We start from the raw sequence: 14,897 nt of genomic DNA on the forward strand, positions 1-14,897 counted from the left end.
TCCAGGATGACCCCCTGCACCTCCTTACTTCCTCCCAGGCTGCCGCTCCTCCCCACCTCCCCCAGACACAGCAGAGCCAGGACTCGAGCAGACTCTGGAGATTTAGGATTCTTCACCTGAGGAGAGGATTGTAGAGGAGGTACAAGGAAAGTCATACAGGAGGTGTTGTATATTAAAAGGGTACAAAATCCCACTCACCTCCTGCAGGAGGCCAGCCACAGTGGCTGGTGTTTCTTTGGGGCAGGAGGAGGTGAGAGCGGCCACGCAGCGAGCGACAGACTGGTACGACTGTCTGTGGATGATGTTGGAGTCTGCTGAGGAGCTGTGGAACGGATCTGTGAGAGACTTCAGCAACTGACTGGGAGGAGGAGGAGAGGAAAAAAAGGAGGGAAAAGGAGGTGTCAGAATATTTCACATGATAGTACTATAATAAACCTCAATTATATGGCACCTCTCATACACAAAATGTAGCTCAAAGTGTTTTACAAAAAAAAATAAAATTAAAAAAGTCTTGTCGTGTGACACACTGAATTTATTTAATCCAATTTAACTTAATTAAAATTTTCCCCAAAAGACAAAATAGCACAACATGAGAAATGTATGTAGAATCAGACATAAAATAATCCAAACTGTGCTTAAAAGAAACAGCTGTGTTCAGCTGTTACACACATTAACTGAGATTAACTGACAATTTTAACTATTGAACTGTATTTAAAGTTAAAAGTGCATCCTGCCAAAGAAGTAGCTTCTTCCACCTTCATTTGGTGCTTTTGTTGAATGAAACTCATGATAAACAATAAAACAATTGCAAGTGTGGAAGCAGTAAATCCTGTTTTAATCTGAGTGGTGTCATCAGATGTAGGCATCAGTTTTCCTGCCATACGATCCAGCTAAAACTTAGATAAATATCAAATATTCTGCAGTCATGTCAGAACGGATGTTCCTCCTCACATAAATTAGATTTGTATCATATACTTTATGCATTCATTTAAAAGCACACATCTTGTTCACACATCAAGAGGACACAGACTGAGATATTGAGTTGCTAGTTGTGGTCCAAAAATCTGGTGTCCCTCTAAAAGGGTTGATGTCTTCCAAACTCCAGGCCTCCAGTTTCTAACATCGACTTTCTGCTCTGACATTTTCGGCTCTGGGCTCAAGCTGAGATGACCTCTTAAGGGATAACGAGGGTTATTTTCTCAGACTTGACGAAGCTCCTTCTGCGCTCCAGACGACATATCCTAACTGACCTTTATGTGTAAAATCAGCACAATTCCCCTTTAAGGGTCAATTTGTAATCAGCTGGATATCAATTTCTAAACTCTACACACTCGAGACTTGATTGTAACAGCATGTTAAAGCTTTAACTGTCTTGTAAAAGCTCTAAAGCACTGCTTCACGACTGTATTGTCTTTTAATGGGCTTCTAATCACCTAAAATAATGTCAACATTGTGGTTTTTGGAAAGTTTCATGTCCCTTGATAAGATAAGTGCTGTTTACCAGCCTGAGGGAAACACTGGATGTATGCATTCTTTGTTTCTTCTTAAACATGAAAATGTTCACATTTGAATATTGGCAAAAAGAATCAACTAACATCCAAAACTATCAGATTCATATCAGTATTAAAACAAGAAAAACAGACCGTTAGCAATTATCCTCAACATTTAACAGTTTTCCCACCAGAAAACTGTCATCTCCAGTTAAAACCTTTGCTTGTTTTCTATTGTTGTGGGGGACATTCGGGCCTCGACAGAACCAACACTCAGCTAAAAAACATACACACCATCTTACCTGTAGCCCAGGTTACAGGTTTTGGACAGCACCAGTGCGTGTAGGAAGTCCAGTATTGCTGCCAGCGCTCCCCCCTGCAGCAGGGGAGAGTGGACGAGTCTGAAGACTCCCGGCAGCACGGAGGAGCTGATCTTAGCCAGAGAGGAGGGACAGGCTTTGGCCATGCAGGTCAGCAAGGTGACGGATACCTAAAGAGAAACATACCACGTGTCATGTAACAATATCAATAACATACAGCACGTTGTGTTATGGAAAACTGATTCAAAGAGCTTTAACATTTATTTCCCCGTTGGTTAGTCAAAAACCACACAAGAGTAGAAAGTATTGATTAGTGTTACAATTGGCTATAAATAGTCATGATTTTAAGCTACTCAACAAATTTTTACAATTAATCTTTTTTTTTTTAAGAGTATTTTTTCATTTTTCATTTCATTGACCTGCTGACCAGCCTGCACGGTGAGACCTCACGGCGCTGCGGATTGAAAGACAAAGTCGGGGATGAGTTACTCATGCTGACTGATCCGCTCCACTCTCATTTGCTACCGGTATATCCGCCGGTGTCTGCTACGCTCTCATTTGCCGCCGGGGTCTCCGAATATCCGCTCCGCTGTCATTGTCCACAGGTGGTCTTAGTCTCTTCTAGGGCACCAAAATGTCTCGATCCACATGCTCGCTGCTAACAGTAACCGCTAAACACCAGTCATACCGCCAGGTAATGAAAAACAAACAAAAAGGAATTATCTGTTATCTGTATCTTATTGGCCACGAGAAGCAGGAAATTATCGGTAATAATCATTATTGTGCATCACCAGTTTGTATTTGTATGATTATAATAACAGCTATCAATTACAAACTTTCTCACACCAGCAAGGTCAGTCAGTCATTTTCTGTAACCGCTTGTCCTCGTAGGGTCGCGGGGGCTGGAGCCAATCCCAGCTGTCCTCAGGCGGAAGGCGGGGTACACCCTGGACAGTTCGCCAGACCATCGCAAGGCCCACCAGCAAGGTTTTCCAACAAAACACCTGTCATTGCGCGCAACCATTACGCACGACGGTGGTTATTAATAGCGCCCATACCATTAATTCATCACATGTACTTGTCAACCATCTTCAAGGTGATACCACAATCATCATCATCATAGAACACCAGACAGATTATTTTCATTTATTAACAGCTCTAACATATAAACAGACTTCTCAAATTGCTGCGCAATTCAGGATAAAATAGAAAGATCATAAACAGGTACGTCATGGCTTAAATGTAAACTACATGAAAATTTTGATATCTACATTAGTCACACATAGGCTCAGTGATTATTTTTGGTGCCCTAGGCAAGATTGGGATTGGATCGGAACTAATCAATTCATTAATAAAATAAAAGAAGATTTTTTTTGAAGGATGAAGATTTGTTGTCATTTTATATGTGTTTCCCCACACTTCCACACAGTGAGTTATATATTGGGTACAAGGGGACAGTATAGGGAAGTAAAAAAGACCATTGACCTTGTATAATATTGCAAATGACTTTGAAGGAGTGGGATTAATGTGTGTTTGTGTCAAACTCAGTGTGTTACCTGTGATACGTGCATGTCGCTCTCATCCACCAAAGCAGGAAGTTCGCTCAGAACAGGCTCCAGTGCTGCAGGTTTGATGCTGGCAGCGTGATGCGTGACCAGCGCCGTCAGACACGCCAGCGTGCCGAGCTTCAGAGCGCGCTGGTTCTTCCGCAGGAAAGATCCCAGCACAGACAGAGTCTCTGGGAGGATGGACGTTAGGTTAATCTGAATGAGATGGAGCAAAGAAAGACTTTTTTAGCCACAGCTTCTTTCTTTCTAAATGCTTTGGTGAGTGCATGAAAAAATAAATGTTAAAGAAGACTATTCCCAAACATAAGCCTTACATATGATAGGTGTAAACAGACTTCAGCAGCCATGTACCATAAATTATGTTTAAAGATCGCCCCCTTGTGGTTATCCTTTTTGGAACCATCTCCAAGGCTTACAGTTGTAATATTATGCTTTCTCCTTCAACAGCTATTTTTGGCATCTTAATTCCAGATAATTCCAATATTCCTGCTCACTCACAGAAGGTCATTGCCCTTTCCTGCCTATTAGCTAGATGCTCAATTTTTATTTATATAAAAGGATATGACCTCCATCACAGGGCCAATGGATCCAAGATTTGATGCAGAACATCAAGCTGGAATAAATAAGATGCACCCTCAAGAGAGATTTTAAAAAACCTGGGACCCAATCATGAACTGTGTGAATAATCTACCCGGCCTGGAACTTTAAATTCATAACTCCACAAGTGTCTTGTTTTGTTGTTTTCTGTTTTCTTTTTTCTTCCTTCCATGCATCTTTATATTTCCGTACATATCTGGATTTGAGATTATATCTCATGTAAATGTCTTGTCTGATAAACTGAAAAATCTCTATAAATACACTAAATAAATACAAAAATAAAAGTCAAAGAAAGACTGCTTTATACTAAACCTTTAATGGAGACCCAGAGATGAGTGTGATGGTCCTGACAGCTGTCAGTCTTGTGATCTCATTCTTCAACCTCTCCAGGAAGATTGCCAAAACACCCTGCAGCTCTGCTCCCAAGTGGTCGCCAAGGTGACACACAATGTGACCCATACAGGAAATAGCCCTCTCCTTCACCTCCTGGTCGATGTCTGTTGCCTTTAGCCTCTTCAGGGTTACAGAAAACACCTTGGACAAACAAAAACTTTACATTATTTTAAGCGCAACATGTAAGACAACATGGTTATCATTTTTTTCTAGCTTTTTATGGACCAAACACTGTCATACTACATGTTTTATTCATGCCTTATTGTAAAACATTTATTTTATGAATGTGTTGTTCACTTTAAACCCAAAGTTTGGACACAAACCATGTTGACCTTGTCACAGTAATTTACTTGCCAGTGAACTCACCACATGGCACATTTTACGTGGCATGCATGTGATAAATTAATGGATTTTTTTCTGCTTATGGTGCTGTAACAAGTTTGTTTATATCTGCATATGACATGGTCAATAAACCCAGAGCAAACAATCTCTCCCTCCCTATTTCCCTTTTGTTTCTGTAAATTTTAAAAAGAATCTGCAAATTATATGGCTGAAAATTGTGAGTACTTAAGTTACAATTTTATTTGGAACATGCAAAATAAAATAGGAGGACTAAATAAAATGTAAGCAAGAAAGACAACACCAGAATGCCCATCGGACATAAACAAATGTTAAGTATTTCATGTCCAAAAAGGAGTAGGAGACAGGGCTGAATTCAGACAGCATCTGGCCAGCTGACTAAAGTTCTGGGTGTTATCGACGAAAACAGGATACAGCAACTATATAAACTAAAGTATAGAGCAGAGCAAAACAACCAAAGCATCACAGACCAGAGGAAACCAGCCTTTCACACCTCTTTGACAAATGGTTTGGGGTCAAATCCTCCAGCTGTAGCGGTCTCTCCCTGCGGCCTCATCACTCTGATCAGCTGCTGGGCGACCAGCAGAGCCTCCGAGGTGATCTTATAGAACGTGTCTTCTATGCATGCCACCACTGGAGGCAGCAGCACCTGCAGAAACCACAGCATAGAGGGAGAAAAGAAGTCTGCGTACGCTCATCACAAGATAATTTTAACCGTTTTTGAGGCAAATTATCCTTTTAAGAAATATTTCACATTTATTGTGAAGGAAAGCTTTAGGAGAAGTTTTAAGAACCTGCATGTGTGGCTGAAAGGCTTGAGGAGGGTGGGAGAGAAGGAGGACATGGAAGAAGGAGAGAGCATCGATCCTCATGGTGGAGGAGGTGGACTTGTCTGTCAGGGAGAATACGATGCCTGGAGAAGGAGTAGGAGTAGGAGGTGGAGGAGGAGGAGATGGAGGAGGAGGAGAGGGGAAAAGAAAAAAATGTTAAAAGGGATAAAGTGTAGGAAAAGGAGAAGCAGTTGAACGAAAAGATGAATAGATGTTAGGAAGGATGAGCAAGCGATAAAAAGCAGGAAAAAGGCAGTGTAAAATGTAAAGCGTGTGTGTGTGTGTGCGTGTGTGTGTGTATGTGTACCAGGTATTAGTGCAGGGATGTGCTGCTCCAGAGCTCCAGGTACGGTGTGAGCCAGTTCAGTGAGCAGACAGAAGCAGCCCTGTCGAGATTTAATGCTCTTCTCCTTCAGCTGCCTGTGGAGAGCCTTTACTATCACCGGCACCTGGACAGACAACACACATACACACGCACGCACACACACGCATGCACGCACGCACACACACGGTAACCAAAGCAGATGTTACAAAACAGATTTGCCAACCTTTTTGTTTGGTGTTGATTTATCATTTCTGACGTGTGTGTTGATGTGTGAAATACTACATGTTTTCAGCTGTTGTAAATATTTCTGTGTGAACATATTGAGAGCAATAAAAAAGCAGTATCAAATTTCTTATATGTGTACACATACTTCATGTAGAAAACTAATTCTGACGCGGATTATTGTAAAAGCTACTGGAGCTCCATTAAAACTCCTGAAACTCTGGATCTTCAGCTCTGCTCGCTCACAATAATTAATTCTGCCCTGTGAGTCTTCAGAAAATGTTTCTATAACTCAAACTCTGATATCTCAATCTTCATCTTCTGCCCTTTGAAAACAACATTTCACTTCTCACATGCTGTAAATTAGTGTGTACGCACAGTAAAATCACTGTACCTGTTTCTTTAGCATGTTGACAGCTGGGTCCTCCTCCCTGTTCGCTGCTGAGTCTGACCCCGCCGTAATGAGGCCGCGGTGACTCGATCCCATTCGTGTTTGTCTCAGCAGTGTTGAAAAGGCAGCGAAGACGTCTGCTCTCACGTTCTCTTCGCGCTCCTTGAACCGGGCCAGCAGAGCGGGGCAGATGGAGGAGTAGAAGGAGAGGAGGAGGTCCCGCCGAGTGTTGATCAACGCCTCCAGACACTTGATGGAGGAGCGCCGCACCTTCCAGCTCATATCGTCATCGTCACTGTACTCATCGTCTGATTCTTCGCGTCACAATATGACATGACAAGATAAGATGTAAACATGCACATTTACTTAAATTTATGTCCAAATTTAGTTTTGGAAGTTTCGACGTGGTACTTTTACATGCAATGGATGAAGTGTTTTCACAGCGTGGTATGAGTACTTTTACTGAGGTGAAGCATTTTAAAGTTACAGTACAACAAAGTACTATTTGTAAAGGAAGAAGATATGCAGAAATCATATTACTGAGCCTAAAGAAGATGAAAAACAAACACAGACCTTCATCGAGCCCGTCCTCTATGTCCATACTGTCCTCTTCGTCCTCCTCCGCATCATCATAGTTGTAGTTAGGGTCAAAGGTCATGAACTTCAGACACAGCTGTGTAACAGTGGCAACATGTGGGGACATCTCCTTTGGACACCTGGAAATAAATGGACACAGCATGAGCAATAGAGAGACAGAGTGTGAAAGTGTCAGAATAAATGAAGATATAAATAAAGACGGACGATGTGTCGAAACATCCCAGACACAGCCGCTGCCATCTGGCACTGATGAAGTCATTTGGAGTCAGAGACTTCGCAGTAGTGATCTCCACGGCCTTGAGTTCCCACTAAAGCACTTGTGCAACCCAATTATGAGCAGGGCCATTAATCAAGAACACACAACTGTCATGATGTCACACCACATTTTTATAATAACTAATAAAAGTCACAATTATTCAGAAAAACAAACACTTGAACAAAGTGTATTTGTGATTTGTTGTACATTTCTCAAACAAATCAGATTCAGATTATTTTCAAACATTATTAAAGTTAGCTGGCAGACATGGAAGGAGAGACCAAATGATGATGATCAAAATGTTGTAACAAATCGATGCATATTAGCGCTATATTATGTCAACAGCTTCACAAAATAAATTTAATGTCACATTACATTGCATGGAAGGTTATTCATGGAAGATGTCTGTAACAAACTCTTCCAGGCCTGGAAAATGTGAAATTCCATGACTTTTCCAGGTTTTGGATGACAGTGGGAACCCTGTCATATCAGCCGTCTTTATTAAACAGTGCATGGTGTGTATGTACCTGCGTATGAAAGCTTCAAAGGCCTGGAAACAATACTCTCTCAGCTCATCGTCCTCCACACCGGTGAACTTCACCACCATCGGGATCAGCTTCTCTAAGTGTTCACCTACAGACCACACACACACACACACACACACACATAAAAGTTACACGAAAAAAAATAAGTAAATGAGTTTTAAATGAAACATAAAAGCATCAGCCAAGTCACTGAAGGAGTGATTTAAAGTGTGTGATGCACAGCAGGTCGACAAAAACAACGTCAGGTGACTGACAGATTTGTAATAAGAAAGTAGAAATATAAAGAGCTAAATAAAATCAAACTAATGCAAACAAACAGACACTTATTGTCACATCCAGCTGTTACAGACCAACACGATGATTATATCAGGAGAGTAAAAATTACAATATTTCCCTCTTAAGTGTAGTGGAGTAAAAGTGTAAAGAGGCATCAAATTTGTGCTTCCATGCAGTTCCTGAGTAAAACTACTTTCTTACATTGTAGGTACGCACAGTAACTGAAATTACAGTAATTAGGATCAATGCACTAAGTATCGTATTATAGTTTCCCTATAGCCCTGAAATATAATAATTGAGTCATTATACTCTAAAACATTATCTAAGCTTGATTAAATGATATTCATGCATTTTTTGTAAATGTTCCTCATATGCAAAGCATTTGTTTCTTTGTGTTGGACAACAATTTGAGGTCTGTGAAAATGAGATGTTTTTCTCTCATCTTGGTAAGAGTGCTCTTAACCACTTGTAAAATAAGCAAAAAATAAGAAAACATTGGTGAATCCCTAAAAATCAGTGGGTACTAACGAAATAAGAACAAATCCTGGATACGAAAAAAAAAAGAGTAAATTTGTTTTTTTTGTAGTGTCTTGCATGAGGCCCAAAAACACGGGTCACAAGAACCTGAGGGGTCGTTCTGGCTCAAACATTATAAGCACGTCACAAATACGACAGACAAGTGACCAACACAGCAGCAGCTCTCACCGACTCGATGGCCGCCCTGACGGCTGATGGTTGCCAGGCACTGGATGTAAGTCCTCGTCGTGGAAGTGGGCGGGCCCTTGGTCAGCTCCGTCAACAGGTGTTCAGTCAGCTGGGAGAAGAGGGCGGGGCTACAGCAGGGCACCAGGTGACCCAGAGCCAAGATGGAGCGCTTCCTAACCGCCATCCTGGAGCTGGTTAACTGACGGAGCGTCAGGGTGAAGAGTGAATGAAATTAAAGACAAACAGATGAGAGATGGATGAAAAAAAGATAAATAGATGGATAAAAAATAAATTAAATAAATTAAAGTAAGCTGCAAAATACAAGCAAAAAACAATTGGTCACTTTACACCTGTTTTAAATAATAATGTCCCCATTTACAAACATACTGTTTATCATGTCACTTAATGTACTGTATATAAGCTTTTATTACAGCTTGTATGGAACTTCACTAGTCATTTGACCACTCACTCACTTCACAAGCCACGTTAACTCATTCACACACACTTATTCATACAGTGGCTTTACAGATCAGCTGATTGTTGTCTTGACTTTATGCTTTTTTGCTGCGGCCATATTCTGCTTCAGCTGTTTCTCACCTGAGGGAGCAAACTGGAGAGCAGAGAGCTGTGGAAACTGACCAGAGCACCACTCAACCTGGGGAATGAAAAATAAAATATCAACAAGGTAAATAATAAAAATGATGCACATAAAAATCCCTGTTGATATTTGAGCAACCCAATAATTTATGTTTATAAATAAAGTGTATAAATTGTGTATATAAGAAAAACAACAAAAAAACATTTACTCCATGCCACACAAGTTCAATGGAGACAACATTTTGAGTAGTAGGATCGAAATGCTGTCTTTAATAGTTTAACCCTTTAACACCTGGATCACCATCAGTTTTCTTGTACTGCACCAACTTTCACAAGCATTGTAATCGTTGAAACCTGAAAAAATTGGTTTGATGTCTGTCAAAAAATAAGAAAAAATAATAACAAGCAACCTGACAAACAAAAAATAAGTTAAAACGTGACAACAAAATGATCAGAAATTTTTAGATAATTAGATACTGATTTGATTTATTTAGCACATATTAAAAATGCAGGGGAGACCCAGAAAAACCCTCAAGGGGCTTGACAAGTGGGTTCCCTATTGGTCAAAAACAATTGTAAAATTATTTTTTTTGCTTTTTTTATTAACATTATCAAATTGCAGGGGAAAAATGTCCCAAGAACAATAAAATGATAAATTCTCTTAATTGTATATTTCAAATTATGTTAAAAAGAAAAAATTTAATTTTAATTTAATTTTTTAGCACTTACTTCAGGTCATTTTCTCGTTTTTTGTTTGTTGTTTTTGTGTGCTTATTTTCAGATATTTGTCTTGTAACTTTTCGCTGATTTCTTGCTATTTTTGGGCCTTATGTTTTTAAGTTGCTCGTGGATTCCGATGATGTTTTTGAAAGAAATCATGCCAATTTGCACAAGAATCAAAGGGTTAATAGACACAATTTTTGGATAGCAGAGAGTCTGCATTAAACTCACGTGGCATGGCATTAAGTGTGCAGGCACTACTTTTTTCTCTCATATATGCTGTTATTGATAGTCTTGCACCTCTGTGATGCACATAAAATTATTCTCTTCCAGCTTAATACCTCATTTTCATCACCTATAACAAAAACGGCTTTTGTACCTTCCCAACATGTCCGACAGGATGTCCAGGGCCTCCAGCTGAACCGAGACGTCTTCTTGTTTCCCCATGGCTCCAATCAGCTGGGAGGTTATCTTCTTACACACACTGACTGTCAGCGTCAAACCTGACAAAACACAAAAAATACAAAGACCCAGAGCAAAAATTCAAATAGCAACAGATCTGGCAAACAAATGTAAGCAAAGTAAAGTGTTTGTTGCCTTCAACTGCAGTCAGAAATATAATTTTTCTAAATTCAGAGCCCTAAAAATAACATTTATTGATAAATCCCTTAAATCACATTGAATAATAAACACATCTTTAAGGAGAAATTCTTAGAAAACGTCATAATTTCCAAGTATTTCTTAGAGTTCTGTCACGAGGAGCAACTCTTAGTACTGGTCTGTTTTTTTTTTTTTAGAGGAAGGGCACTTGCGGATTATTCGACTCCCGCTAAAAAACCTCTACAACTATTAACACTGAAGGAAATCTAACCAGGAGAAGTTTCAGCTGGTTGAAAATTGTAATCCTCACCGCGAGATGCCACTAAATCCACCTTAACTGTCCCTTTAAAGCTTAATATTGACTTCTCAAATAAAACACAGCAGCATGTTTGATATAAAAGCTGGGATCAGAAGCTGATCATCACCATATTAGAAATAAGTGTTAAAGCTGACGGCGATGAGCGCGTTTCAGCCCGCACCTGATGAAGACAGCGGCAGCTCTGCGATCACAGTCTTCAGTCCCATGCTGGAAATGTCTCTCAGCTGCTCTTTGTCTGACGTCATGTTTGAACACAGCGTGTCCACCATCGTCTCCACCTGAGGCTCCTTCACTTTACTCACCAGAGGAGCCAGGCTACAAATCAAACACACCCACAGAAAACTTCAGCCATTCTCCACATACCTTTTTTTCTTTCTTTTTTTGTTTGGTTTTTTGTTTGTTTGCTTGTTTTTTTGTGGTGCCAATTTTCAGGCAATTTTTGTTGTATTTTTTCTTGTGCAATTTCTTGCCAATTTCTGGGTAATTTTTTCTTAAGTTGTGCTTTCTTTCCATGTTTTAAAAAAGAAATTAAGCCAATCTACCCAGGTTTCAAAGCATTAAAAATTAAAATGCAATGTAGTCCTTGCTCAGGTATCCCAATCATAATTAAATATCCATCTGCACAGAATGAACAACACAAAAATCCTCTGTGTTTTTACCACTTTACAGCCAGGTTCTGCACCTCCCCGTTTTTGTCCTCCAGCAGTTTGAGCAGCATCGTCACCACCTTCCTCTCGCTGTCCTCGTCCAGTTTGATGCTGTCCTTCTGGAGCTCCAGCATCAGGTCATTAGTCGCCATGAACCTGGTGTCACACACACACATTTACACACAAAACAGATGAGCTGAGAGTGAAGTACATTTTTTAGGTACACGTACTTCCTTTTTGTGCTACTTTATTCTTCTACTTCACAACAGTTTGGAGGCAAATTTTTCGTTTTTAATTTGATTGCTTTAGATGCAGATTCAGATTACAAATCATTTCTATGTATTATTATAGATAAAATATAACTTAATTGATTTCTTGGCGAGATTCACAGGCTACCCAGCAGTATAATAAGTAGTAAAAATGAGTTACCAGCCTCTACATTAAAGGAATGGATCCGAATGAGTAGATATTTATGTAGTTTTGGCAGATATTATTTTGATTATGAAGCTGTAATAAAATAAAAATGAATTTAATGAAATAAAGTTGTGTATAGAATCTATGGTAAAACAAGTCAATAGTATATATTTTAAAATTAAGAAAAAAAAATAGAATAAACAAAATAAATATTAATTAATTTGTTTTAAATGTATGGTAGAAAAACAAAAGTAAATAGCAAAATAGAACTGAATAAAATTACAATATAATCAAAACACTAAAATGCATTGTGTATGAAATGAATCTAGTGAAAAAAAGTCTATATAATTTATGTTTTTTTAAAAAAGGCAATATTCTATAATAATTTTTTTTAAATAATGAATTTAATAAAATAAACAATCAAAATATTTTAAAAAATACACTTAATAATACCTTTAGTAACACTTTTTTTTTTTAAAATGTATCGTAGAAAAACAAAAACAGATAAAAGATCAAATGAAATTAGAACTGAACATTATATCAAAATAGTAAAATACATTGTGTATGAACATCTGATGAAATTAAATTGGGTTTTGGAATTTTAGTAGAATAGGTCCTCCAGCTGGTGACGCCTGTTCTACAGTATATTTGTCATGTTCAATGTCTGACAGAAAATACATTTCTAAACCAAAATGAACCTTATATCTTCATATCTCACTTAGGAGTAAAAGAAAACCTTAAAGCTTGACAGAAATAGTGATTTGATTTATATCGTGATATATATCGATATCGATTGATATGAAAAAAAATGTCATGGTAAGACTTTATTCAATATCGCCCAGACCTACTTTATAAGAACACAATAGGACTCTGAATGTCCTGAATATAAATCAAGTGTTATTTGATTAAAAATGAGTGACAAATATTGGGGGATTGAAATAAAATAGTTAGCATAAAAATGTTTAAAAAGGCTAAGAACAACAATGTTAAGTACTGATATTGTGACAAAGACAGGTTAGGCTTTACTATTTAATAAGCTGATAACTTAAGACAGATCATAACATGCTTTTATCTTTGGAAATATTTGTACTAGAAAGAATTAACCTAATTAACATTATCGTTACTGAATCAACAATTAATACATTTGGGCTTGGCAAAATCAAGCTATGTTTTCACTGAATTACTTTAAACTAATGTCCCCAGTATTTGTGTCTCAATTTAAAGAAATTAAACCTAAATCATATTCAGTACTCGGTCTGTTCACAGTCCATCTTCAGATAGTGCGGGCGTATAATAAGCAATGAACTTCGACACTGCATGTTTGCTGTGAACGATAATTTTCTTTTTACAATTTGTGGCTATGATGAATTGTGTAATTTGGAGGATTTCAATGAAAACATGCCAGCGTGTCTGGAGGTGTGTTATCTTTGAAAATCTGTGAAATAAATACATAATACAGCCAAGTTCCAGTCAAAATGATTGGAAATGCCTCTCCCTTTTTGCAGCACCACCTCCCCTCTTAAAACTAACGAACAGTCCCTTAAATGAAGTTTTTGAATGAGGGATTTTTAGAAAAAAGCATTTTTTTAAGGGTCAAAGTGGCTCGTTGTTTATATCACCACACACCGTGGCACACTTTAAAGGTAGACTACCAGTGTGAATTCACGCTAAAAAAAAAAAAAAACATGTCAAATGAAGTAGATATTTTTTTTAAAAAGAGAAATCACACACACACACACACACACACACACACACACACGCAGAGTCAGAGTGAGTCAGGACTAAAAAGTGTCCTCTCACTGTCAGACGCACGAGCTGCTCGTTGGCTCTCTTACCTGAAATCTTTGTCAGTGGAGGTCATTTTCTCCAGCAGGTTGGAGATGTGGTAGGACACACTCGACATGTCGGTGTTTTCACAGCTGTCAGCGGCGATATGAAAACTTTTCTCAACGTTATCAAAGAAACGAAAACACTGCGGCGACAGATTTAACCCGACAACATGGCGAGTGAGGAGGGGACAGAGAGAAGTTACACCGGGGAGAGAACCGGCGGGGAACCCGACACCCGGTCCGGACAAAAATAGACCTGAAGGGGAAAGTGATTCCGGATTATAGCGAGACCGCGTGGACACGCGCAGTACTGCCGCGAGGTCGTCGTTCCTGAATACAAAATAATATATAACATTTAACCCCTTAATAGGCATTGTAAGCGCACGGTAGACATTTTTTATAGAACTTAATGTAATTTTACACAGATGTTTTTATACAATGCATTTTGCATCATTTTCTTTTGTTTTAATGTAATTCTTTTAAATAGCGTTTTTTATTTTATCGACTGTTTTTTTCTACCATACATTCTACACACTTTTTATTTCCTAGCTTCATTATTACTTACATTTTATTTTTTATACTCCTCTTTATCATTTCACATTGATATTTTTGTTTACCATAAATTTATACATTAGATTCATTTTTGCATCTAATAATTTTTTTAATTTTTAATTTTTACATGTTTATTGTATGACGTTACTTTTATTTTCAGATTTCTTTTATTTAACATTTACTTTTGCACTTTTTACAATACATTATAGGAATTTCTTTCTTTCTTTTTTTTTAATAAATTGATTCATTTTGTAAACATATTCTACGGCCTATAATGTTGTGTAATTTGTTTGCAAAGTTATTTCTTATTGTGACTTTTAAAGGGTTAAGAGTCAAGAGTTTGT

At 38.3% G+C, this 14,897-nt stretch overlaps 1 protein-coding gene across 1 annotated transcript in view; it reads right to left on the reverse strand.

Moving 5' to 3' along the window:
* LOC121960804 (cullin-associated NEDD8-dissociated protein 1-like) overlaps positions 1–14,232 on the reverse strand; it is a 21,146-nt gene extending 6,914 nt beyond the window's left edge. Inside the window, 17 exon segments of the mRNA XM_042510669.1 lie at positions 1–116; positions 199–358; positions 1,793–1,980; positions 3,367–3,573; positions 4,288–4,509; positions 5,222–5,377; positions 5,523–5,641; positions 5,866–6,007; positions 6,500–6,810; positions 7,070–7,212; positions 7,877–7,982; positions 8,876–9,074; positions 9,473–9,530; positions 10,572–10,695; positions 11,272–11,426; positions 11,771–11,914; positions 14,008–14,232. The exon segment at positions 1–116 is cut by the window's left edge and continues 25 nt beyond it. Of these exon segments, the coding sequence (XP_042366603.1) occupies positions 1–116; positions 199–358; positions 1,793–1,980; positions 3,367–3,573; positions 4,288–4,509; positions 5,222–5,377; positions 5,523–5,641; positions 5,866–6,007; positions 6,500–6,810; positions 7,070–7,212; positions 7,877–7,982; positions 8,876–9,074; positions 9,473–9,530; positions 10,572–10,695; positions 11,272–11,426; positions 11,771–11,914; positions 14,008–14,075 (2,618 nt within the window). The 5' untranslated portion in view covers positions 14,076–14,232.
* Between the last annotated feature and the right edge of the window lie 665 nt (positions 14,233–14,897).

This window comes from Plectropomus leopardus, chromosome 2, assembly GCF_008729295.1.
Source record: "Plectropomus leopardus isolate mb chromosome 2, YSFRI_Pleo_2.0, whole genome shotgun sequence".
NCBI classification, from domain to species: domain Eukaryota; kingdom Metazoa; phylum Chordata; class Actinopteri; order Perciformes; family Serranidae; genus Plectropomus; species Plectropomus leopardus.